General features: G+C 42.2%; 1 protein-coding gene across 1 annotated transcript in view; it reads right to left on the bottom strand.

The window, feature by feature from the left end:
• The window catches only part of LOC137353321 (myocardin-related transcription factor A-like), a 179388-nt gene that overhangs the window by 107824 nt on the left and 45555 nt on the right, over positions 1-26009 (bottom strand). The window contains 1 exon segment of the mRNA XM_068019461.1: positions 19175-19297. Within this exon segment, the coding sequence (XP_067875562.1) occupies positions 19175-19297 (123 nt within the window).

Raw genomic sequence — 26009 nt, 5'->3', positions numbered from 1 at the left:
GAGAGACACACACACACAAATAGGTCAGGCTGACAGGGTTCGATAAAATGGCTGGAAGGAAAGAATTTACAAAACAGAAACAGACCGATTTAAAATAGATTGGCGGAGACAGACATCAATGGTAATGAGTCCACTTAGTGTGACATCGTCCTAAAAGTTGTCGGCAGAATCCTTATTTCAACACTCCCTGGCCCCACACACTTTTCACATCAACATTCACTTCTCAAAGAATAACTTGCATTCTTATAACATCTCGAGTCCTCAGGATCACCACTACCCCACCCCCACAAAAACTGAATAGCCAATTAAGTACTTTTGAAGTCTCACTTATGTTGATAGAAACAGAAGTAGTTTGCAAGCTGCAAATGTAATGTGATGAGTTAATCTATTTTGGTGGTGCTGGTTGGAGGACGAATGCTGACCCGGAGAACTCACTGCTCTTTTTCAAAAAGTACCTTTGGTATCTCTTATGTCCAGCTGAACAAGCAGACAGCATTTCAATTAAATGTCTCATCGGAAAGCTGATACCTCTGATAATATAGCATGCCTCAAGCGCTGCACTGGTGTGCCAGTCCAGATGATGTGCTCAAATCTTGTATTGGGGCTTCATGAACGCACAACCTTCTGATTCAGAGGGAAGGTCACTAGCAATGAGCTAAGCCAACACTATTCTGTAAAAGCTTCTATCACAACAAATAATTCTAATCTTAAAAACTGCATTACTGTCGTGTACCAAAATAGCATTACCTTGATACTGTATTTAATCAAGCTTGATTGGCATCATAAATTGTAAAAGGAAGATTAAATTTAAAGCAGAACTAAGTCTGCAACTCATTTCTCAAACTGAGCCAGTCAAAAGTACTCCATACTGTAAACAAGTGCTACATATACAAGTGGACACAAGAAAGAATTGTTTGAAAGACTTTTTCTACTTAAGAAAAAGAAAACATGCCAATGATTAAGGAGGCTTTTCTAAATCACCTATGTTTAACAATATAACCTTGGGTTTAAAGTTTCCTCTTGTGCATAAAAGTTCAGTCTTGTATACTTTGTGTAAATAAATAAGATGGTTTTAGCCTGTACTCATCTAGTCTACTGTATTAATAATTCCACACTGAAAACATAACAAGAGTACTGCACGCTGTATAAATTTCAAAGTGCAATGAGTCACAGATGAGCTAACTGTTGGACCAGGCCCATGTCAATCTGCAAAGATGAAGCTAACATACAAAGTGTACTTCCTGTTCACAAAGACAGACTTGCACTTATAATACACCTTTCACAACCACAGGATACCCCCAAAGCACTTTACAACCAATGAAATACTTTTTGAAGTATAGTCGCTGTTGTTATGCAAGAAATGCAGTCAATTTACACACAGCAAGCTCCCATAAAGAGTAATGTAATAATGACCAGGTAACCCGCTTTTGTGATGTTGATTGAGGGATAAATATTAAACAGGACACCAGGGAGCAGTCCCCTGGTCTGGCATGGAGTCTTTCATGACAGGCAGACGGGACTGCAGTTTATGTCGCATCCAAAAGAAAGGAGCAAGGTTCACTCACTGACACAACTGGAAGAGAAAATACCATTTTAAAATCCAAACTCTAACAAAACACTCCGAAAGAGATTCAGTTACCATCATGAGTCACAAGAAGGGGGTTCACACCAGTCAGGATTCCTACTCCTGGGTGCTAGTCACTCTTGCTTGTAAGTAGCTGTGTGGACAAAGATAACTGGATCAGACTTTGCAATGATGCCATCTAGGACAACGGAGGCTACCAACCAACTTTACCTCTAATTTGCTTTTGGAGTGCACAGGTGATTTGTTTATGTGCGCGGTCCCTTTGAAGTTTTTTTGCGCTGCTACGCACAAGCGGAAATTTAAAGGGGCCAACTTGTGCGCAGCCTACATGGGGACTTTTGGTTTCTGCACAGCCACGTAGCTTAGAGGGGACATTGCTACCAACACACAAAGTGACCACCAATTAGGAGTTCAAACAATGCTCTCAAAGAGCAAGACTATGCTAGCTGCCTCTAGGCAGCCATGTCAAAAGTGTAATTTCAATAATCCACCAATACATTCTTCCCATTTTCCTGCAATTATCATAGAAGAACCAACAAAGGGATCTGTTTCCCTCTCTTGTGAACTTATGCCCATCTACAGCAGGTATGAAAATGTTTTGAGGTGTTTTCTTCCCATTATGCCTCTTGGCCAGCAATGGCTTCAAAGAAACACAACAGCTGAAAGTAGTTAACAGCAGCAGGAATAATCTGCACTGGAGAATGGGATGGGTGTCAAATTCAAGAGCAAGTCAAGGTAACTGACACTGCCAGAAGAAAGAAAATAGAACCAGAGAGCTGTGGCCATTAAGTTCAGGGAGAATGCTGCTGGGACAGGAGGACTGTCACTCCTTATACTTTGCACCAGCACCACATACTGACAGGTCGGCTACAGGATAGGTTAATTAGGTTAATGCTTCCTTTACTCTGCCTAAACACTTGAGCCCTAGCTCAAAAAACCAGCAACTACATCAGTGTAGTATTTCCATTTCACACACCAGCCACTTTGGAGCAAGGCGGGCAAGATTAGTTTCAATTTGTGCTGATATGGACAGCTTTCATGCTCCAGTCTTGTACCCATTATAAAGTGTTTTGTGACTAACCCCCCTGCGCATCCCCCCTAAACTAATTTCACTTAGATCCTTAAAGCCAGCAGAATCAAAGGAACAGGGCTTTCAGCTACACTAGATTCAAACCCAGGTCTTGGAGGTAAAAGCTAACCTACCATACCAATCAGTTCCTTAAAGAAGGTGCTTTCAATTGCTAGCACCATTTTTGTTTCACTTTTCAAAGCTGCTTTAATTTTTTTTTTTAAAGTCCAAAGTACATAGCCTGGGCTGTCAGTTCAGTGCGTGTGTGTCAGCTATCCCTCGATTTGAGGGCAATGTCCACTCAGTGGCGTGAGCGTCTGTCATGGGTCTTCAATGTGACTGACCAGGCCAGTTTTCAACCCGCAAATCTTTGGGCACATGGGCAGGAGGAGCTAGTAGGATCTCGAGTGCAGGATTTGCTTTCTTCTTTCCTTCTGTGCTGTTGCTCTGTCTCATTAAGGTGTTGGGACCTCAAAAAGCATGATGCGGCTTGGTGGACAAGTTGTCGCCATTCTGAGCAGTTGGTAGCAAGCTCCTCCCAGTTAAGGTCAGTGCAGCCACGCTTAAAGGGCAGCTTCGGAGTGTCTTTGAAGTGTTCTCTTTGCCCTCCCCTGGAATGTTGGCTATTTGAGAGTTGTGAGAACAGGACCTGGCGGGGGAGCTGATTTTCAGCCATGCAGACATAGTGGCCAGTCTGTCAGAGTTGATTTTGCAAGAGTTTTGCCTGAATGCTCGTGAATTTGGCTTCAAGGAGGACACAAGCGTTTGTTCGATGGTCGTCTCACTGAATCCAGAAGAAGCCCTCGATGCAGTAGAAGCACTGTTGATAGAATTTCTCGAGCGCTCATGTGTCACTGATGCACAGTCCAGGTCTTGCTAGAGTAGAGGAGCGTGACGTCGACAACTGCTCTGTACACTAAGATTTTTGTTGATTTGAGGAGGTCTTTGTTGCCAAACACTCGCTGTTGCAATTTGTAGAAGTCTGAACTGGCACAGTTGATCCAGTGTTGGGTCTTCTGGTCAATGGTGGCCTTTTGAGAGAGTTAACTGCCAAGACATGAGAACTGCTCAACGTATTCCAGCGTCTCTCCTTCAACATATATGGGAGGTGGAAAATTGGCTGACCAAGTGTGGAATGATATCAGTTTTATTTTGGCAACATTCAAGGACAGGCAGAGTTTCTCATATGCAGAATTGCAGAGATCGAGAGCAGCTTGCAAATCTGATGCAGAGTGGGCAACGACACTGCAGTTGTCTGCAAAATGTAGCTCATGTATATCTATGGTGGTCACTTTAGTTTTGACAGAGGTGACCGAGGTGAAAGTGCTTTCCACCGAGACAGTATTTAATATAGACACCAGAGGGCAGTTGATCTTTGACGAGGTGAATAGCCACCGTCAGGTCGATTGCGAATTGTATGGGGGCTATCTCACAGCCTTGTTCGACTCCAGTCCGGATTTTGAAGGCTTCTGTTTCAGATCTCCTATCAAGGCAGTTGCAGTCATACCTTCATGAAGTAATTTCAGGATTCTGAAGAAGTTTCTTGGACATCCAAATTGTTGGAGCACAATCCACAGAGCCTCGCTATTTAGTGAGTCAAATGCTTTGGTCAGGTCGGCGAATGCACTGAAAGTTCCTGATGTTGTTCTCAACATTTTTCTTGGATTTGTCTGGGGCAACAAAGACCATATCGGAGGTTCCTCTGGAAGGCCTAAAACCACACGGTCTCTGGGAGGATTTCCTCAGCCACAGGAAGTAGGCAATTTAGAAGAATGCATGTCAAGATTTTCCTTATTGACAAGAGGGAAATACCTCAATAGTTTCCACAGCCTGATTTAGCTCCCTTTTTGAAGATAGGTACAATTGTCACATCCCTGAAGTTTGGGGGGTGGGGGGGGGGGGGGGGGGGGGGGTGGTTGGTAGGAGCTCTTTATACTCCCAAATCCGTAAGATCAGTGCATGGTGTCAGTGTTAATTTTAAAAAAGTACATAGACTGGACTGACTTCAGTGCAGTACCCAGGTAGTGCTGCACTTGAGGTGGTGCTGTCTTTCAAGTCATTATGTTGAACCAAACCACATCCACCTCTCAAGCGGATGCAAAAGATCCCATGGCACTATTCAAAATGGAGCTGGGAGCTCAAAGGTGTCCTGTCCAATATTCCTTCCTAAACTACCAGCGAAAACACATCAGCTGATCAGTTTTTGCATTGGGTGACCCTGCTGTATATAAACTGGCTGCTACATCAGCCTAAATAACAAGTTGCTGCTCTTAATTAATTTGCTATTAAGTGCCTTTGAAGTGTACAAACACGTACAATTTTTAAACTGGCAAAATCATTTAAGTCAGAAGAAATCACAGGTGGGGAGAAAGGGACTATAATAAAGTTCGATCATTAATGCTAGTACCAAGCACCCTTCTCCCTGCTTAGTCAAAGTGCTTTTACATCCCTGCATAGTTCAGATTGTAGGACAGCAGTGCCCATTTACACTGCGGTAATTACCTCTTCTCCCATCAGCAGGATCACGGATCCACTTTATTAAGAATCTACGATTCTGCCATCAGGGTAAAACAATGTCAAGGCAAGGAGCAGTCGGGAGGAATACTAGTCTCCTACAATCCAAACTAAATAGGCCCCAATGTACCATGGAGCAGAGAAAGACCTTTCTGAAATGCGCACAGGGCAACTCGAGGCAAATTAGAGAGGACCAACAAATACTAGGAAGCAGCCTCCTACAAACAAATGCCCTCAGAAAGCTACTTATGAGTCCTCTTCAAGCCATCAGAATACATGACGTAGGAGGCATTTTAAAAATGGGAGCCCACAGATTAACTAAATTAAAAAATGTGCAAAGTATTTATCAGATTTTTAAAAATTCTCTACAAGGGGGAAAGAGGTGGACACAAAGTGGGAATTAGAGGGATTTGACAGGGTGGATAACAGGAGTCCAAATCTAATCAATAGGCTTTTAAACAGTTCTTGATGACAGGTAGTGAGGCAAAGTGGTTTTGGAAGAACTATCACCGGCAGGTGCTGATCTAAAATAAGCTTTATTACAATATATTGCCTACCGAGAGGGCTATTCGTCCTGCACACTTTCACGTCAGGACCCTACATTCAAAGACAAACTTAGATAGCTTATGTTATGGTTTACACAATCCAAAGAAAGATTTTATTGACATGCATCACTTTTCTACATTCCTTCAGTAACAAAAACCTCCCAGATAAAAAGGTAATTAACTAAACAGAGGAAAAACATCAACTCAATCCAAATATAGCTTCCTGTTATCTATGCTCCTCAGGGGCTTCATCAATATAGTCTATTTATAAAGCTTTAGGTAGATAGACTTACCCTCAGCAGGGCACTGAGCTGTAATTAGATTTTCAGAACTATTTTTATTATTGTGGCATCAGCAGAACTATATGAAATAAACTTCAATATAAACTGAAACTAACAGCACAAAAGGCCATTCGAACCATTGTGCCTCTGCTGCTTCTTAGAAACTAGCCCCACTCCCTTGCTCTTTCCCTTCAAGTACATAGCTGAGTCCCCTTAAAAATTATGATTGAAACTTCTCTTTTTTCCCCCCCCCCCCACTTTTTCAGGTAATGCAATTGCGATCATAATCACAAGTGTAGCCAGAGTTAGCAGAAATTAATCAAAGCACAAACTATTTAATATAACTCAGCAACCATGATAAGAACTTGAACACGTTTAAGATCTGTTTGCATTGGATCATCACTACTGGGCACCAAGGTTTACCTCAAGCCCTGTTCCAAGGTGACCCAAGTCGATGCAGAAATCTAGCTAGTTACCAAAATTAAATAGATCAGGTTGGCTCCCCCAATGATCTGATGGCATTGACCAGTGTGGTACTGATCCACAGCGATCAGAGATGCTTCAGAATTTATCCCCCACCCCCAATTATGTGCCGAGTTAGCTGATCTCAGCAAGTGGGATACGACAACTAGACTCATGTATACAGGAAAGTTCAGGTCTTATTCCTATTCAACAATCCCCGACAGTACACATCTAGGTTGATATGATACCCTCCAGTCAAATAACCCACTGATTCTAACAATCTACACTCACACTGGGGTGAGCTAAGAAAGGGAGCTCAGCATCAATATTAGGAGATGACATTCAATGGCTTCTGTCTCCATAAACCAACACAACTGTTCAAGGAAGTGGAGGATTTGCACAGCTGGAGTAAGTAGGGTATTAAAATAAACAGATCTAAAAATTATTTGTATTACTGGCCACTAGCATTAGGTTTGCTTTGATCACTTCTTTTCCCTTTTAAATTCCATTTTGTTATATTAGCCTGCATCTTAACTTTAACCGTAAAAACGGTTCTCGTAAGCAGGCGACACAAATTAATTCACTGTGGCATCTTCTCCAGGGTGGAAGAAGTGGCAAAAATGACAGGAAATCAGCAGCACAGGCTCTTCCAGGCTGATTGGAGCAATTACTATTTAAAACGGTGAAGTGGGGACATGTTATCTCAAAGTTACTGCTGAGCACCAGGGACAAGCTGAACACTGGGAGTTTCATCAGTTCTAGCCTGACAATGCAGAACCCAGCACTCAGTGACAATGCACAAAATGTGGTCAAATCCAGCGACAATTACAACAGGATATCGCCACCAAGATCAAGCATTCTTAAACAAAGAAATTTAACAAGGTCAACAGCTCACCTCAAGGAAGATGGTCATGTATTTGGAGAGAACTAATTTGTAAGGTCATGGTGAATAAGCAATAGGAGTCAGTCTCAGAATAAGGCACTGGCCAATTAGGACTGAGATGAGAAAAAATTTCTTCAAAGGTTGTGGATCTTTGAAATTCTCTACCCCACAGCACTGTGGCTGCTCAGTCATCAAGTATATTCAAGACACAGCTATAGAATTTTGGATACTAAAGGAGTTAAGGGATATGAAGGTAGTGTGGGAAGGTGGAGTTGAGTTAGATGATCAGCCATGAATTTACTGAATGGCAGAGCTGGCTCAAGGGGCAGAATGACCTACTCCTGCGCCTATTTCTCATGTTCTTAAAAAGCTGGGTTGTGGGACTAAATCAGATAGCTCCTTCTCGGAGCTGGCACAAGCATGATGGGCCCCCTTCTGCACTCCAAATACAATGTACTACAGTACACTTACAAAGATCATTTCTTGGGCAGCCTAATGTGTCTTCCCCACACTTGAAATATCAGCTTTGAATTTGTTGTGGTTACTGTCCAGCATACACAATACAGGGGACAAAACCAGCAACTGTGAAATATTTTACAACAGATCACAGGCTGGAGTTTCCACTTTGGCAGGGGGGGGGGGGGGGGGAGAGTGCAGGGAATTGGATAAATTGTGCTTGCTTTTGGAACAGTATTTTTTGCTCAAGTTTCCACTCAAACTCATTTGTATATCAAACGTAAAATTTTCCAAGAACCAGTGCAAATCAGCAGCATTTTAGAAAGTATTTACTTAAAATGTGCATTAATATTCCTTGATGTATTTAAGAGTGGCAACCTGGTGCAGTTTTATTAATACATTTGAAAATGGGTTTAATCATAAAAATAAGCATTTTTAATAAAAATGTTAGTCCACCACCTGATTAACTGATTTTAAAAATGACTTTAAAACTTTACAGAACCACATGTAAAATGAGTTGTAGTAAATTAAATATTTAATATTTAAAAGCTTTCAAAAAGGTGTATTAGTGCTTTTGCATTTTAAAAAAGCTTAAAATTAAGAGCCTCCTCAAAGTCCCACAAATGGAAGCATTTAGCAAAAAACTCATCACGGTGATTAAATTGATCTGCAGGGTGTAGCAGACTGCCACTGGATATAAATCGTGTCTGAAATTCCACCATCTTTTATGCTGGTTTGGCAGATTTCGAGCAAGTTGTGCTGGAAATAGCAGCACAAAATAGCAGAAACTCCAGACCCAGATGTTGGCTTCTCAATTTTTTTTGTGAACTAAAAAGCTTCACATATCAGTTCTTAAATTGAAGTTAAGTTGTTGCCCATAGGTTGTGTTACAGAATAATCACATCGCATGTCACATGATGGTGCGGGGCCAATACATAGCATCACAGCAGCCCCGAGATGCAGCTTCATCTCACTAATAGGTACACTTGAGGGGGTGCAAGAAAGTAAGGAAAAAATTGCCAAGCCACTTCCTAACATCCGTTAGGCCTGGAAGGTCAGTGACCCACCCACTCTTCTGGACACGGGGGACATGCAGCCAGCGCACCAAGTAAAATAGGTTAACTTCAGATATGACCCCAATAAGGACGGACAGTAATCAACCAAAAATCCAAGGAGGCAATTCTGCAATATTATGCATATTGATAACAGGGATTATTAATGAAGACAAACAGTCAACCAAACTAAACTCAGTCTTCTGGAAAGAACCTACAGTCCCCATCATGTGTTTTAGATGATTCTAGGATTGTTGCCTCAGTTATGACACCCATAAGTCTGTTCCCATTTGGTGAGAAATAATTTTGGAATTAGTTCTAAATTTGCCTTTTGCAAGATTGAACCTGTGCCCCCTTGTCTGATGGTTACAGTTTTGCTGAGCTTGCGTTCCAGATTTACCACTGCTATTCTAAGTACTGCTATGAGATCTCCTCTCATATAGGATCATAGGAAATAGGAGTAGGCCATTCAGCCCGTCAAGCCTGCTCTGCTGTTCAAACAGATCATGGCCAATCATCTACCTCTGCCATTTTCCCCACCATCACCATATCCCTAACTGTCATTAGTATCCAGAAGTCTATCGATTTCTGTCTTGAATATGCTCAATGCTCGAGCTTCCCTGGTCCTCTGGGGTAGACAATTCCACAGATTCACCACCCTGAGTAAAGAAATTTCTCCTCATCTCAGTCTTAAATGGCCTGCCCCTTATTCTGAGACTGTGCCCCTCGTTCTAGACTCACCAACCAGAGAAGACAACCTATCCACATCTACCCTGTCATGCCACTTAAGAATTTTGTAAGTTTCAATGAAATCACCTCTCATTCTTCGAAACTCGAGAATACAGGCCCAGTTTCTGCAATCGCTCCTCATACGACAATCCTGCCATCCCAGGGATTAGTCTGGAGAACCTCTGTTGCATTCCTATGGCAAGTATATCCTTCCTTAGATAAAGAGACCAAAACTGTACACAATACTCCAGGGGCAATCTCATCAAGGCTTTATACAATTGAAGCAATACATCTTTACTCCTGTACTCATTGCAATGAAGGCCAACATACCACTTGCCTTGATTACTTGCTGCACCTGCATACTAGATTTTAGTGACTCATGAACAAGGACACCTAGGTCTCTTTGGACATCAACACTTCTCAACCTCGCATCATTAAGAAATATTCTGCCTTTGTTTTTTTCTACCAAAGTGGATAACTTCACACTTATTCACATTATATTCCATCTGCCATGTTCTTGCCCACTTAGCCTGTCCAAATCCCCTTGAAGCATCCTTGCATCCTCCTCTCAACTTACATTCCCTCCTAGTTTTGTGCCATCAGCAAACTTGGAAATATTACAACTGGTCCCATATCCAAATCATTTATATAGATTGTGAACAGCTGTGGCCCAAGCACTGATCCTTGCGGTACCCCACTAATAACAGCCTGCCATCCTGAGAATGACCCATTTATTCCTCTGTTTTCTCTGTTAACCAATTCTCAATCCATTGCAGTATATGGCCCCCAATCCCATGTGCTCTAATTTTGTTTACTGACCTCCTGTGTGGGACCTTATCAAAAGCCTTCTGAAAATTCAAAAACACCAAATCCACTGGTTCTCCTTTATTTATGCCACAAGTAACATCCTCAAAAACTCCAAGAAGTTTGTCAAACAAGATTTCCCTTTCATAAATCCACGTTGACTCTGTCCAATCATTATTTTCCAAGTGTTCAGTTATCTCATTTTTTATTTTAAATAGATTCTAACATTTTCCCTACTACAGACATCAAACTAACAGGTCTGTAGTTCGGAGTTTTCTCACTCGCTCCCTTCTTAAATAGTGGGGTTACATTTGCTACTTTCTGCAAGACCCTTCCAGAATCTACAGAATTTTGATAGTGAATACATTGGTGGTTATTTATCTCGAAAGCCACCTCCTTCAATACTCTGGGATGTAGCTCATCTGGTCTAGGGGATTTATCAATTTTCATCCAATTAGTTTTTCAAGTACTACCTCTTTATTGATACTAATTACTTTCATTTCCTAATTTTTACAAGTCCCTTGATTCCCTGGTATTTCTGGAAGATTTTCTGGGTCTTCCTCCACGAAGACAGACACAAATTGTTTAATCTCTGCCATTTCCTCATTCTCCACCACAAACTCTCCTGTCTCTGCCTGCAATGGACCCACATTCGTCATTGCTAATCGTTTCCTTTTCACATACCTAAAGAAGCTTTTACAGTCCGCCTTTACGTTTCTGGCTAGCTAACCCTCCCCTTGGTCGTCTCCTTCAGACACTGAAGTCTATCGTTAACCTAATGGCTCTTCACACTTGGTCAGCCTGGTGCCTACCAGCAAACTTCACAGGAGCCTGACCAAAGCACTGCAGAGTTTTAGCATGGCAATGCAGTGACTGGACATGATTAACACCATCACTCAGTTAAATACATCACCCATTTTTCCCCCACTATACTCAATACGTTTTTGTGCGGAGTTTAACCTGCCCAATGATATATTGGGTAAGCTCAATGATATATTCTTAAATTCTTTTCTAACACTCTCCAGCTTTTGACTTGCACTCCTTTTCCACCCACCACTGCCCCACCCCGCCTCACCCAGCCCCAACTCCTTTCCCAAAATAAAAACAAGAAATGCTGGAACCACTCAGCAGGTCTGGCAGCATCTGTGGAAAGAGAAGCAGAGTTAACGTTTCGGGTCAGTAACCCTTCATCCTTTCCTAGTTGGGTACTGGGTGGCCATTTGATCAGGTTCCACTGAGATTCTGCATCATGTATCAGATTTTTTTTTAAAGTGCAAAACGGCCTTCAAACCACAAGGAGTTTCAAGGATCAGAAAAGAATTCAACTGACTGCAGATTTAAATTAGGACTCAGAAGCAGAAAGCAATGTAGGCTGGTCAACATAACTAAGCTTGGCAGATACCAAGTACACCTCATTTACAACTACTGTCCCAAAAAGCAGCAGAAAGCTAACCTTCCTTTAAGCCACAGTAACTGTGGAGAGTACCGTCAGTGCAGCACAGTTCTTGCCACATGTTGTGGCCAGTGACAGACAAAATCTCAGACAAGACAGACTTGATTTTCCTGGTCTTGTCCAGCATGGTAGAAGACTGCTTTTGAAGGAAGTACTTTTAAAGTTTTTCTAAGGCAAACTGTTGCCTGCAGTGGTACGGTACAGCAGTGCACAAAGAACTCTTCCAACTATTGTATCCAACTCCCGACATTCGATCAGAGTAACCTAATTCACTCTGCACTCGTAGCTGGTTTCAAAGAAAAACAAAGACTTGTCTTTGCTTATAATCCAACAGCCAGAATGGGATCCAAAATCTCTCAGGTTGAAGCAGAGACCAGAGATCTGAACCAGAAGCAGCCTCCTTTTATGTGACGCAGGCTAACATTTGCCAGTCTGCATAGACAGGGCCGATAACACACAGCAACAACTGACTTAACGCAACCAAAATAGTAAACACACAGCTGCCCTCTTGGCTCCAACCAACACATACTTCTTTGAGTAGAAACCTTTTTTTTTTAAACCTTTTTAAAAAAGGTTTCTAATGTCACACCACCCATCACCGTTTTTTATTAACTGTTCTGAGTAACATCACAGCTGTTGGGTCCATATGTCAATGACAGACCTGAAGGGGCGTCAATATAACTTGTATACACGTGTAATTTATCATCTGGCCAAGTTTCAGATCACTACAAGAGAAATACAGCACATCCTAGTGTAGGAGATGAATTCCAGCAACCAAAATAGTTACTTAATTTTAAAAATTGATTTAATTGAAAGCCCAGTAATATTTGAGCTTTAATACTTGTAGAGAAGCATTTGGGTCTTTATTTCTACCATGGCTGAAATCATGGCTTATGGAAGACACGGGGGTAGAAAAGGAAAAAATAAATAAAATCGGGGCTTCCCAGTCCCACCTATTGGAAAATACAAGTCATGGAAATCACAGTTGAAGACAGGATTGAGTTATAGAGTCATAGAGAGATACAGCATTGAAACAGGCCCTTCGGCCCACCGAGTCAGTGCCGAACCACAACCACCCATTTATACTAATCCTACATTAATCCCATATTCCCTACCACATTCCCACCATTCTCCTACCACCTACCTACACTAGGGGCAATTTACAATGGTCAATTTATCTATCAACCTGCAAGTCTTTGGCTGTGGGAGGAAACCATAGCACCCAGCGGAAACCCACGCGGTCACAGGGAGAACTTGCAAACTCCACACAAGCACTACCCAGAACCGAACCCGGGTCGCTGGAGCTGTGAGGCTGCGGTGCTAACCCCCAGGGTTCCATCATGATGTCCTGAAGGCTGAATGGCCTCGTCTTCAACACTGAAGAATGGCAACTTGATTGAGGTAGCAGAGGCTGTTGGTAGCCATGGAACATAGCTCAAAAAAAATTAGTAGCAGGAGGGGCGAGGGAGTAGGTAGAACCATTCATGTTGGTTGCCTTATCCATTGGGAGTTTCACTGGATTTCAGAAACTTTTTCTGATATTAATCACCTACAGTAAAACTTTCAACTCTTGCTATACAGCTCTGCTGTGCAATGGATAATGACTTTTATTGAGGGACACACTGGACTGCTCAGACACCAGTCTTACACGAACCCAGGTCCTGATCGCAGCCCTGCCATTGAGAGCAGGTAGAAACAATGGCTAAAGGGTTTGAAGGAGGTAGGGATAAAATTTACAGAGACAGTCATCTTAGCTACTCTCAGTCATTGGCAAGAAATAGCACTAGTGAGAACTGAGCACAGGTCGCCATTCCAGGAGGTGTACGGTGTATAGAACTCAAGGAAGGAGCAACACCTGACAAGAAGCAAAGACAAACCATGCACACCTTTCGATAAAAGTTAATCTTGATTTACATTTAAATCGGACTTCAAATTATTCATTAGCAAAACTGCTAGACACAGGATATTGCAATAGTTCAAACTGTAATGCCAGACCAAGCAGTTTACTCAGAAAATGTGTTATTCATGATGAGTGTTTTATTCCACTACATTGCTTCTGTACGTATTAAGTCACAGATCACAGACACTCCTAGGAGATATTTGTGAGCATTTAACGCATGGTGCTGCACCGGAAAACTGGGTGGAACAGTGAATTAGACATTGGCCTTTCACCTCTGGGATCAGGATTCAAATCCAGCCTTGGCTGACGGGACGAAAGCCTCCTCTGTCTGCTGGCTGTGAAGGCCCTGGGTGAATGTTTTTGCCAGTCTTAATGTAGTTTCCAAGAAGCATGGGCCACAGTGAAAAAACACTCTCCAGTTCATCACCAATTGGAGATCTCACTCAGGGCACAGTACAACTCGTGGAAAGTGAAAAAAATGTCACATTGCTACAGTACAGGGTCCCTCTTGAGGTTGGGGCTGATGCACATTGTTGAATACCTTTACTCTGCATTTAGCTGCATTACACCTAATTTGGGAGTGCTTGGTGCTGGTACAAAGTGCCACAAATTGGACAAATCTAATTTCTCAGCATTAGCATCTCGCCTTGGAGTGAGATTGAAGGGCTGCCCTTTGCCTTCATGTTCTCATCGCAACTCCTACTGACAAGCTGTGCTACCTATACTGTCTTCACAAATCGGTTGGATGCTACACCTTGCGTTTGTGCAACAGACTACATTTACCTCAAAAGGTAAGTGTCAATTATTAACATTGCTTTGAAGGCAGCTAAAGTACATGTGATAGCCAATCTACTGACTACAATAGGAACTTCAATACTTGAAAAGTCACAGGTAGTAGTGTTCTAAATATCACAATACCACTTCAAAGGTTTTTGTTTTTTCAAGCTTTCTACTTTCCTTGCTGGTTTTCAAAGGACTAAAACGAGCATCAAAACATTGACCCAGAATTTCCTGGAGACCTGCACCACTGTAATGGCACATCTGTCTCATCGGACTGATATCACAGCACAACAGTCCCAGGAAATTCGAGCAAATGTAACTTGCACCATTTCTCATGCCATACCCTAATTTTCTGAGAGTTGCACTACTCTGCTGGTTCCCTTGCCAAAACAATGAACAGTTAATTAACATAGTTACAGCTCCATTAAATTCAATGACAAATGGGAATTTGTGAAATGAAAACGGACTACTGCTGCTACTTAGTTACAGAATGGAATTAGTGGGCTCAGTGCATTCGGTACAATTACAGAAATCTTCATTTAAATAAGTTTTCAATTTGACACAAATATATAATGATTGGAAATCTCTCATTTCCTTGTATATTTCTGCTGGGGCAACTTCCTAATTATTATTGCTGGCTGCAATGCATTCATTGAATATTTTTAGTAAGCTTCTCAATTTACAGTTGTGATCTATCAAGCCACAATCCGATTCCTTTAATAAGCACAATGTATATATTTAACTATGGTCATAAGAATAGAATAAAAAGAATCAGACAATAAAGTGCTTGACTGCAATGTGTCTGTTGGGAATATGGGTTTGAACCCGGAGCCAAATGGACATGTATTACTTTCACGTTAAAACTAATTTCAAACTAGTCAGCATCTGGATTTTCTTTCTGCCTAAACAGTTTCACACCACCATCCTATTGCGTTCTCCTCTGCACAACATTAGCATTCATTCTCATTTCCACTCGAGAATCCCAGTTCTCAAAGATTACATCCTGGATATGAGCATCATTGGTTTTGATCAATGTTATTTGTCCATAGCTAAATTACAATTACTCTTTCACATTAATGCAAGAAACATTAGAAATATCACTTCTGCGCATCACAATACAGCTGCTTTGGAGATGCCACAAATACTTCACAGATTAAACTCAAACTTTTTCTGATCAGATTGATAAAAGCAGAGCCTCCATTTTTTGAAGGGTGAATGTAAAGAAAATGTTATACTAACTTATTTCTCCCACTGCGAGATACAGTAATCAACAAAACTAGGGTAATCCTTAAAACACTGGGAAAACTCATGGGTGACCGTTTACTGCATTACTTCTGAAATTCCTTTCTGATAGCAATTAGGATAACATACAGCAGTCTCCTTCAAATCCACAGCTCCCAGCCAGAGCCTCATGATACAAAATGAGTTAGAGAAAGTCATTTTTGTAATAACCTTTGCTCTTATGCCAATATGTATTGCTTTTTTTAAGTAATAGGCTGCCAGATATAAATAAATTATCTTGAAATTCCTGCAGGAAACATGCGAAAATGATTCATTGGTTTCTCTGATTCTGGTTTGGCACTATCCTCACTGCGGTGAACTCCATAATCAATTTTCCCAGCAAATGTTAGCGCATATCTATATTCCACTGGAGCATCAGGGCACGCAATGGTCTAAATCAGGGTGTTTATCACCAACATTGTTATTACAAATAATTCCAAGCCACTATTTAATTTGTCCAACAGCGCTGAAGTCTGGCCACTTCAATGAGCCACTAGGTGGAGCATTATTTTGTAGCCAAGCACTCCAGAGGGCTGAGGTCACGCCTGGCAGATTACTCCTGCTCTGCAGAAATACAAACACTAGTCATTGCACACATCCTGGATTACACAGCTGACCCACCCTTTCAGTCACAGGTCACGGGCCAGGGAGACCGTCGAGGAATTAAAATGGTAAGAATCCTCTCAAAAACATTTTAACATTTTAGAACTGAAAGATTTGAAGTCAACTAAAAGTCAAAAGACCTGACTTCCAAAAACTGAACTGAGAAGCACACCTTCCTCGTGCATGTTATACCCAAGAGGAAAGTGATCCAACTTGCCACAAACGAAGGAAACGCTCAGTACCAACACATCCCAGCCACTCCCATGACTTTCAGGCACTGTACATGCAGGATTTTTTTTTTTTTTAAATATGGAAGTTGCAGCAGCAAACAAAAAAATCGACTACAGATCTCACAAGCCAGCCATCTCCTCTGCCGAGCCCAGAGGAAGGGCGAGGAGAGGGGAAAAGACAGGGTCAAACCAATAAAGGGCCAATTTAGCACTAATGTCAGAGTGGCTATTCATAGAGCAATCAACACATAGAATAACCTGAATAGAATCATGCAGGCAGAAACCATAGAATTATTTAAGAACTGATTGGGTGCCGCAGAGGGATGGGTAAAGTATGGCCTTCCCCATTGTCTCTCGAGACAAGGAGGCCAAAGAAGAAGAAGAGGTACAAACTGGAAATTGTGCATTGTACTCAGAGAAAAAGTTGAATTTCAATTCTGTAATATACTGAGCATTAATTTTTTCCAGGATGGATATTTCTGGTTTACAGGAATCTGTTGTAGTAGGCTTGAATCAACACAGCCCTTTTTTTGAATGAATAAAATCACGCAGTCAAATCAATTCAGACAAGATAGCAGTTATTGATCTCAGCGTTGGCCTCTGTTCCAGTAGCTGCTGAATCGTCTTCAAAGCACCGACTGATTCCTCAACCATGACCATACTGGTAATGGGAACAAAATTCTTTGCAAATTGTTTACTTATTCAGCAGGATTACAGGAAACAATAGAAAGCACTCCCCCCACTGGAGCCAAACTAAATCTTGTGAAACATTAACTCAAATTTAAATCATGTTTCTTCTAGGGTGACCATTTAAGACATTGTCCAGCAAAGGCCTGCATTTTATGCTGACGGGGGAACGAGACTAGTTAATGTGCTCTTGTGGAGAGCTGGCATGGACACGATGGGCCAAATGGCCTCCTTCTAGGTTGTAACCATCCTATGATTCCAAGCCTTAAAATAAGCAACAGCCAAATGGACCAGTGGAATGGATCGATCGGCCATTTCACACCCTGCGCAAATTTACTTTCCAAACTTAATGGAAAAAAAGTCAAGGGGGAATGGAAAGCGAGTGACCAATCAGATCCCCACTGGGTGAGTGAGGTTAAAATTACTCTCAAGGAGACAAGGCCTGCTAAACATTTGTACCATCAATGTCTCATTGCTGAGGTTCAGGTTATTCTCATCATTATTACAGAGCCAACAGGTGTGAGGATTTGACACATTTGCACATCTTCACAAGATTTGCTTGTTAGGAATTGAGTGGGTGAGCCAAAGGCAATTCACAAATGGTCACCAACCCTACAGAAGTGCTGACATCTACTCTTGGCTCCCCCACCAAAACGGGGAACTTACTGTGTACAGAATAGAACAAAGACTCACGTACACCAAATACAAATAACCAACAGCCGGACCTGTACAATTCAATCCTGCCAAAAGAAAGCATAGTTTAAAAAATGCAATTCCACAGCATTTCCTCTGTTTAAAGGGGGGAAAGAGAAAGTGCTCCTCCAAAGTAGATTCTACCTTCTACATGTGTCCATTCCTAGCCAAGGAAGGAGATGAGTGGTCTGCTTCAAGTCCTACAGCACTCAAGGCAGCTGCTGGCAAATGTCTCTATTCACAAGATTTTAGCTGTCCTGTTCAGTTTCTACCAGAAACTTCACACATTAGCATCAAATTGCATGCCCTCCCCAGATGCTTTTCCACAATGCTGTAGCCAATAGTGCATCGACCCACTACACAAACTCCAGCTCATCCTAAACAAATATGCAAACATTACACCCTGCATTCAATCCCATTCAGCCAACACTCACATCCTTGCTGAGATTCACATTCATTGATAAACAACCTCTGGAGGTCTTTCTCCATTCTTCCCCCTCTATCTCAACTCTCAGCCTCCCTCCACTGGATTATAGTCTAGTCAGTGATTTCTATGGGACAACATAGGCGCATCTGCCATTGGGATATAGCTCCAGAATTTGTTTTCAAAGCATTTTGGAAGTGGAACTATTAACAGGGAAAAGTAGCCTAAACCAGGTGCATTGTACATATTTGGCTGCTTAATGCATAAACAATTTCATGATTTCCAAACTTCTTTGGTGGAAGGGGAGATGCAAGTGCAGTACAACTATGGATAATTTACTACACAGAAGCCCTTGATGTAATGCAAACCTGCAACATGGGTGTGAGAATCTATTGCTGAGTAAAATATGAAAGAGGCAGTAAAGGAAAAGTACTGTAGGAACAGAACAGATGACGTGAACCATAACTACTGCTCAAGTGCATCTCCAACCAACAATGCCACACAACATTCAGGAAAACTGTCATGTTACTAAGATGCCCACAATATATTCAATCGACTGCATGCAATGTAGTGTATTAAAACAATATTCTTCTTCTGAAGCATTATCCGCAGGAAAGGACTGTACGTGATCTGAAATCACTACATCAGATTTGGCCACAGTGACTTTCAACATCTTACCTGCATCCCGCCCAATACAAACCCATACACACAAATAAAAGGAAGAAATCTCTTAATCATCTCACCCTGTAGCAAGCGCTCCTCCTGTTGGCTGAACGTGGAGTAGCACTGGCGTCGAAGTCGTGCAGAAGTCCGCACCTCGCTCACCTGCCCTCCCATCTCAGGAGCGCCAGGTGTAGACGAGTGCTCTTAATGGGAAACAAAAAAGGAAGAAATAAGAATAAAACAAAAAAAAACAAACGAATTTCCAACCCAAACACAAGACCACCAACCCTTGAAGACCAGCACTGAACTCTAACTTAAATTGAAGCAGATATAAGGATAGACTGTATAACATTGAAGTGTCACACTAAAGTGCACTCTTTCTGAGGGGCTGCTTGAAGTACACAGAGCATTGAAGGAGATCTGCACCATACCTAATTGTGGAATAGACCATAACCTACAACCAATGCACATCTGCCCACACACCTCGCCAAGTACAAAGACCAACAATACCGATTCCTCCAGAAAACAATGGGATGGCATCCTAAATAAATTGTCAAATGTTTTACTTGCCCAAAATTCAGTGTTTCTAACACAGCAGGATCAGATTTCAAGAATTAAGGGCACTGCCGGAGCAGGCATGGAATGACATAATGCCACCACACAAAGTACCTCCATTACCAGCATCTTAAACACAAACATTTTACTAGGAACAGTAGTGTAGTTATGTTACTAGACAAGTAATTCAGAGGCCTGGACTACTGATCTGGAGACAAGTACAAATCCCACTGTAGCAGCTGGGGAGTTTAAAGTCACATCACTGAATAAATCAGGAATAAAAAGCTGGCATCAATAATGGTGACCATGCAACTGCTGGATTGCTGTTAGAAACCCACCTGATTCACTAATGTTCTTTAGGGAAGGAAATCTGCCGTCCTTACCCAGTCTGGCCTATATTTGACTCCAGACTCTCAGAAATGTGGGTAACTCTTAACTGCCCTCTGTCTTGCTAGGCCATTTCACTCATGTCAAGAAGGCAGCTCACTACCACCATCTCAAGGGCAACTAGGGATGGGCAACAAATGCTGGTCTTGCCAGCGATGCGCAATCAAAAAAAATCATTTCCCCCTACCTTCTGCATCTAGCTATGCGCCAAGAACCATAGTGACAACTGAGGTGGAAGACGGCAATCGCAGGGTGATTATCACACACCATGGGGAACCATCCACATCTGCTGTGCACCATCCCACAGCAGAGATAGGAAACTATGTGGAGATTACAGGCACAGAGACATATCCCACTACTCTAGGGTGAAGTGTGCTGAGTTATCAACCTGCACAAATGAGGCAAGTATTCTTTCAAGGCAACCTCCAGCTCCATGTTTACACTTAAAAAAAAGAAACCCAACAAAAAATAGAATTTTAAGCTCCTGAGCGAATGTGGACTCAAATATGGGACCAAATAATCACAGAATTTTCAAACGCTTATTTGCATTTTTGGAGTTGCCAAAGAAATTGGGGAAACGATACAGAAAAGCAGAGGACTGAGAAGGTGCTACTGTCTTTTGGATGAGCCATTAAACCGAGGCATCATCTGACCGCTCTGGTTCAGAGAGGGAATTCCAGAGCTTAGGGACTCGGCAACTGAAGGTATGGCCACCAGCAATTAAAATCTAGGATGCTCAAGAGGCCAGAATTAGAGAAGCACAGAGATCTCAGAGGGTCATGGGGCTAGAGAGGGGCATTTGAAAACAAGGATGCGAATTTAAAACTGAGGCAGTGTTTAACCAGGAACTAATGTGAGTGAGTGATCATAAGGTGATGGGTGGACAGGTGGTGCAAGTAAGGACACAGGTAGCAGAGTTTCAAATGATCTCAAGTTTACAGAGGGTAGAATGTGAGAGGCTGGCCAGGTGTGCAAAGGAACACTCACGTCTAGAGGCAACAAAAGCATGGATAAAAATTTCAGCAGATGAGCTGAGACAGGGGATGATTCGAGCAATGTTACGGGAGGTGAAAAAAGCAGCCTTAGATGGTTGGAAGTTCGACTCGGGATCCAATATGACACCAAACTGCAAATGATCTGGTTTAGTCTCAGACAATTGTCAGGGAAAGGGATGGAGTTGGGGGAAAGGGATCGAGTTGGAGGCTAGGGATGAGAGTCTGGAGCAGCGATCAAAGACAATTTCTTTGGTCTTCCTAATATATAATTGAAGAAAATTCTGCTCATCCAATACTGGATGTCTGACAATTTAGAGACAGTAGAGGGATTGCTCGAGGTGGTGGTGAGTTAGTGGATGTCATCAGCATACATGTGGAAACTGACACTGTTTTCAGATGCTGTTGCCGAGGAACAGCATGTAGATTAGAAACAGGAGGGGCCAAGGATAGATCCTTGGAGGAATGCCAGAAGTAACTGTGCTGGAGCAGGAAGAATGGCCATTACAGCGGATTCCCTAGCTACAATTAGATAGATAGAAATTGAACCAGATAAGTGCAGTCCCAACTAGCTTTACAACTGTGGACAGGCATCGAGAGGATGGAGTTTTCAACCATGTCAAAGGCTGCAGACAGGTCAAGAAGGACAAGAAAGGATAGTTTACCTCTGTCACAGTCACTAATTATGTTATTTGTGACTTTGCGGAGAACCATTTCAGTACTGAGGCCCAGAAACATAATTGGAGAGATTCCAAATGGAATTCCAGAAAAAGATAGGCACAAATTTGGGAGGCTACAACATGTTCGAGGGCTTTGGAGAGGAAAGGAAAGTTGGAGATGGCACCTTAGCTTGCAAAAACTAAGGTGTCAAGGGTTTTTTTTTTTTGAACAGAGTGGTAATGACAGCAGATTTGAAGGAAAGAGGAACTCTACAAGAAGACAGCCGTTAATATCATTTAACATGGGAACCAGAAGGGAAAGTGGGTGATCAGGAATTTAGTGGCAATAGAGTCAAGGGTTTCATGGGCAAGATGAACTCAGAGGGCATAAGGAAAAATAAGAGAGACAAACTAGAAAACAAAGGTGCATTTAGGGCTAGGACAGAGGGGGAACTTTAGAGTAAGATGATCTAGTGGGCTAGGAGAAGGGAGGGAAGTGGTAGAGGCAGCTGTTGGGATGACCTCAATCTTAGTGAGAAAGTAGCATATGAATGAGCTCCTCACACTTGTTGGAAGCAAGGGTGGAGGAGACAGGGCAGATGGTTTGCAATATAGGAAAGAAGCCAGGAGGTTATCTTTGCATTCTAGGATGATCCAGGAATAGTGAGCAGTCTTCAAGCATAATCCATTGGCTATAAAACACTTGAAACATTCTGAAGACGTGAGATGCATTCTTTAAATCCAAGTTCTTTCTTCACAATTGAATTTGGTTATACAGATCCTATTATATAAACCAGAGAGAGAACAGGAGCAAAACCAAATTAGGTTTTGGTCTCTATGAGACAAGGGTGGGTCCACCCACCTGGGCTAAAAACATAACGAAGTGGCAGAGTCTTGCTGGATGAGCTATCAAAAGCACATTTACAATCGAAGGCTGCTTATTTAGAATCATTTTCTTTTTAAAGTTGATTGTGAAAGTTATTTACTTATGTAGTTAAATTACAAGTCTGCCCCTGGAGAGAAGCTTAACAGAAACACTCAGAAGTTTTCCCAGACTACACAAATAATTGCCTGCTGACCCTCCCTGATCACAGTCCTCCTGGCACTGAACAGTATCTCAATATTGTCACTATGCAAACAAGTTGTAGGTGCAAGCACAGACTGCAGGCTGCTCCTAAACCTAGTCTGCACAAAATTCATCCGTCACGCTTGCAAAATGTCTGGGCTGCAGCACTTTGCTAATACAGCCTGATTAACAAAGAATGTGTCCATGTGAGGTCAAACAGGGGCCGACTGTTGACTTAAAACAGGGTTTAAAGGAGTTCTTCAGCAGAAAAAAAAGCAAGAGTTTAACAACCGCAAAAGGGGCAACTTTACTTAATTGGCAGAAACGATAAACAGGAAAATTAACAGAGCCTGTGTTTTTCAGTGGAGTGCCACTCTGATTGCCCTGCGAAAGTTTAGCCACTGTGCTGCAGTGCTGCTACAACCACCTGTCCCTGCTCCCTCGCAGCAGCAGCATGCATTGGACACAACTTTTATATAGCAGCTTCTAAGTCAAGTAAAACATCCTAAGGTGCTTCACAGGAGCATTAAGACAAAATCTGACACCAAGCCACAGAGATATTAGGAAAGTGCCCAAAAGCTTGCTCAAAGAGGCAACTTTTAAGGAACTATACATCGGAATGAGAGGGGGGGGGGCTTGTGGTGAAGATTGTTAAGGAAAGGAATTCCAGAGCTGAAGGCCCAGGATGCAAAAGACATGGCTACCGATAGTGGAGCGACAAAAATCACACATGGCCAAGAGGCCAGAATTAGAGGATTTCTTTCGCGATGCTGAGCTAGACTGTTCAACATTGGAAGTTAATCTGTTGCACCTAGGGGAGAATTCAGTGACTGCCTGGAAAGGAGTGAGATTAGATGCCTGCCCCCGCAGCACCTTATTTCAGAGAACCTGAGACAGAGCACTGCCCCACAAAATAGCAACATCACCAGCATTCCAATCGGTTTACTTTCACGCACCTTAGGGCTAGTAGTTCCAGGCGGGAATCTGCTCGCTTAATGGACGGTGTTGGGGAACCAGAAGAGAAGGAAAAGCTAGTTAACTGGAAAGGAGCAAGAATGAATGCAATCATAAACACTGCCTCAATTGTCTCCTCCTTTTCCCTTTCCTGGAAAGCGACACAGAGAAATCTTTATGATGTGGGTGGGGAGGGAGCGGTGGCGGGGACAGGGACGACAAAAAGGAAATAAGGGAGAACTTTAAGAAAAGGTTGAAGATGATATGATTGCTATTGCAATTGTTTCACACTGACCAACAAGTAATTGGCTTTCCTCCGTATATAAACTTGTCAAAACCTGCTAAAGACGCTGCAATTTCACATTCACCCTCTCAGACTACAGTGATCACGCAAGGACTTTGAAATAAGTGGAACAGATTCAACTTGACCAACACTCTAATCTGGACATTCAAGGCAGTGAGTGTACATTACAGATTAAAATTACTTCTCTTTACCAACAGCTATAGGTCCTATCTACACAAGGGAAAGAAAGGATGCCACCTCCAACTGTTGGAAGAACATGGCCATATGTCTTGGCCATTGAACTTGATTTCGAGGATCCTACAACATCTGCTCATTAAGGATAATACTGGTTTCCTATGCTCACATAACAGTGTGTCCCAGTGCATAGAGTTTGTACATAGGAGTCCAAATGGTCCATTCCTCAATGTTAGCTAGCTACGGGCCATGTAACAGATGCTACTACCCTCCAATGATGGTCATTCTGCAGTAGGAGCAAATGGCTGTGGTGATATCTATATTATTGCACCAGCTGTTCTTGGGTATCAGCCAGGAATTGACTGTTCCTTCACTGTCCTAGAGCCACGGAGAAAACATACAAGGGAGGAATTGAAGCGGTTTCATTAAGAGGACATTAAGGGGTGATTGGATATAGGTAATTAAAATTATTAAGGGGTAGGACAGAGTAGATCGCAAGAGACTATTTCCAGTCGTTGAGGTGTCTAAAATGAGGGGCCATTAATACAATATACAGAAAAGCAAAATACTGCAGATAGATGCTGGAAATCTGAAATAAAAACAGGAGCTGGAAATAATCAGGTCTGGCAGCATCTGTGGAGAGAGAAGCAGAGTTGACGTTTCAGGTCAGTGACCCTTCATTAAAACTGGCAATGGTTAGAAACGTAATAGGTTTTAAGCAAATAAAGCAGGGGTGGGGCAAGAGATAACAAAAGAGGCATTGACAGGACAAGATTACAGAGAATAACTGACCAGAAGGTCATGGAGCAAAGGCAAACGGTATGTTAATGGTGTGCTGAAAGACAAAGTATTAGTGCAGAGAGGGTGTTAATTGACAGAAAAATGAACAGCCCTGGCCCTAAGCACAAACACACAAAAAAAAAGAGGTAAACAAAAAAAAATGAATGATCAAACAAACTAAAATAAAACAGAGGAAAAATGAAAAAACTAAAAATAAAAAGGGGGGCCCCGTCATGCTCTGAAATTATTGGCCATTAATACAAGATTGAATGTAAATGATGTAGGACAGTGAAGAGAAACTTCCTTTCTGGTCGTAAGGGAACTAGGCATACACATAGGATTAGGAAACTACTCGTGGACGATAAACACCAACACGGACTAGATGGGCCAAATAGCATATTTTCACACAGTAATTTCTATGCAATTGTAGCAAAGTGATGATACACAGTCTCTGAACTGCTCTTCTTTTACAGAAAACAGTAACCACCACCCCCTCCCCCCCGCATCTCCACTAGCATTACTGCTAACAGGAGAGGGAAAGACCATCATGAGCAGACAATGCAACCCCTCCAATGTCGTGTCTGGGGGTGGGGAATGGTTACAGGTATTTATGCCACTTTAAGCAAAACAAGATGAGGTCAGCTTAGACATCATTCATTACAGAATGAATTTGGCAGACGAAAGCAAAACTCAGGATAGAGCTATGAGCTTAGTAATCAAAATTATGGCAAGATTAAATATGACACGGGCTCTGCCACTGGACCTCCACATAGCACTGTTACAAAATCTGAATGCTGTCCAGAGAAATCTAGCACTTTTTTAAAAAGTATTGCTAAACTCCTCCTCCCATAGTAAAACAAAATGGGGACGTTCAAGCATAAACCTGTCTGGTTCTGGATGCAGTTTAGAATTGAGACACAATTGGCACTACCTATTTCCATCGCCCCTACCACCCAGGCCACATTCACTTTGCTACTATTTTCTAAGAAACATAGAAAATTTACAGCACAGCAGGTGGCCATTCGGCCCATCATGCCTGTGCCA

This window comes from Heterodontus francisci, chromosome 41, assembly GCF_036365525.1.
Source record: "Heterodontus francisci isolate sHetFra1 chromosome 41, sHetFra1.hap1, whole genome shotgun sequence".
Taxonomy (NCBI): domain Eukaryota; kingdom Metazoa; phylum Chordata; class Chondrichthyes; order Heterodontiformes; family Heterodontidae; genus Heterodontus; species Heterodontus francisci.
Note: the sequence above shows the minus strand (reverse complement) of the source record. Positions and strands in the feature narration are given on the sequence as shown.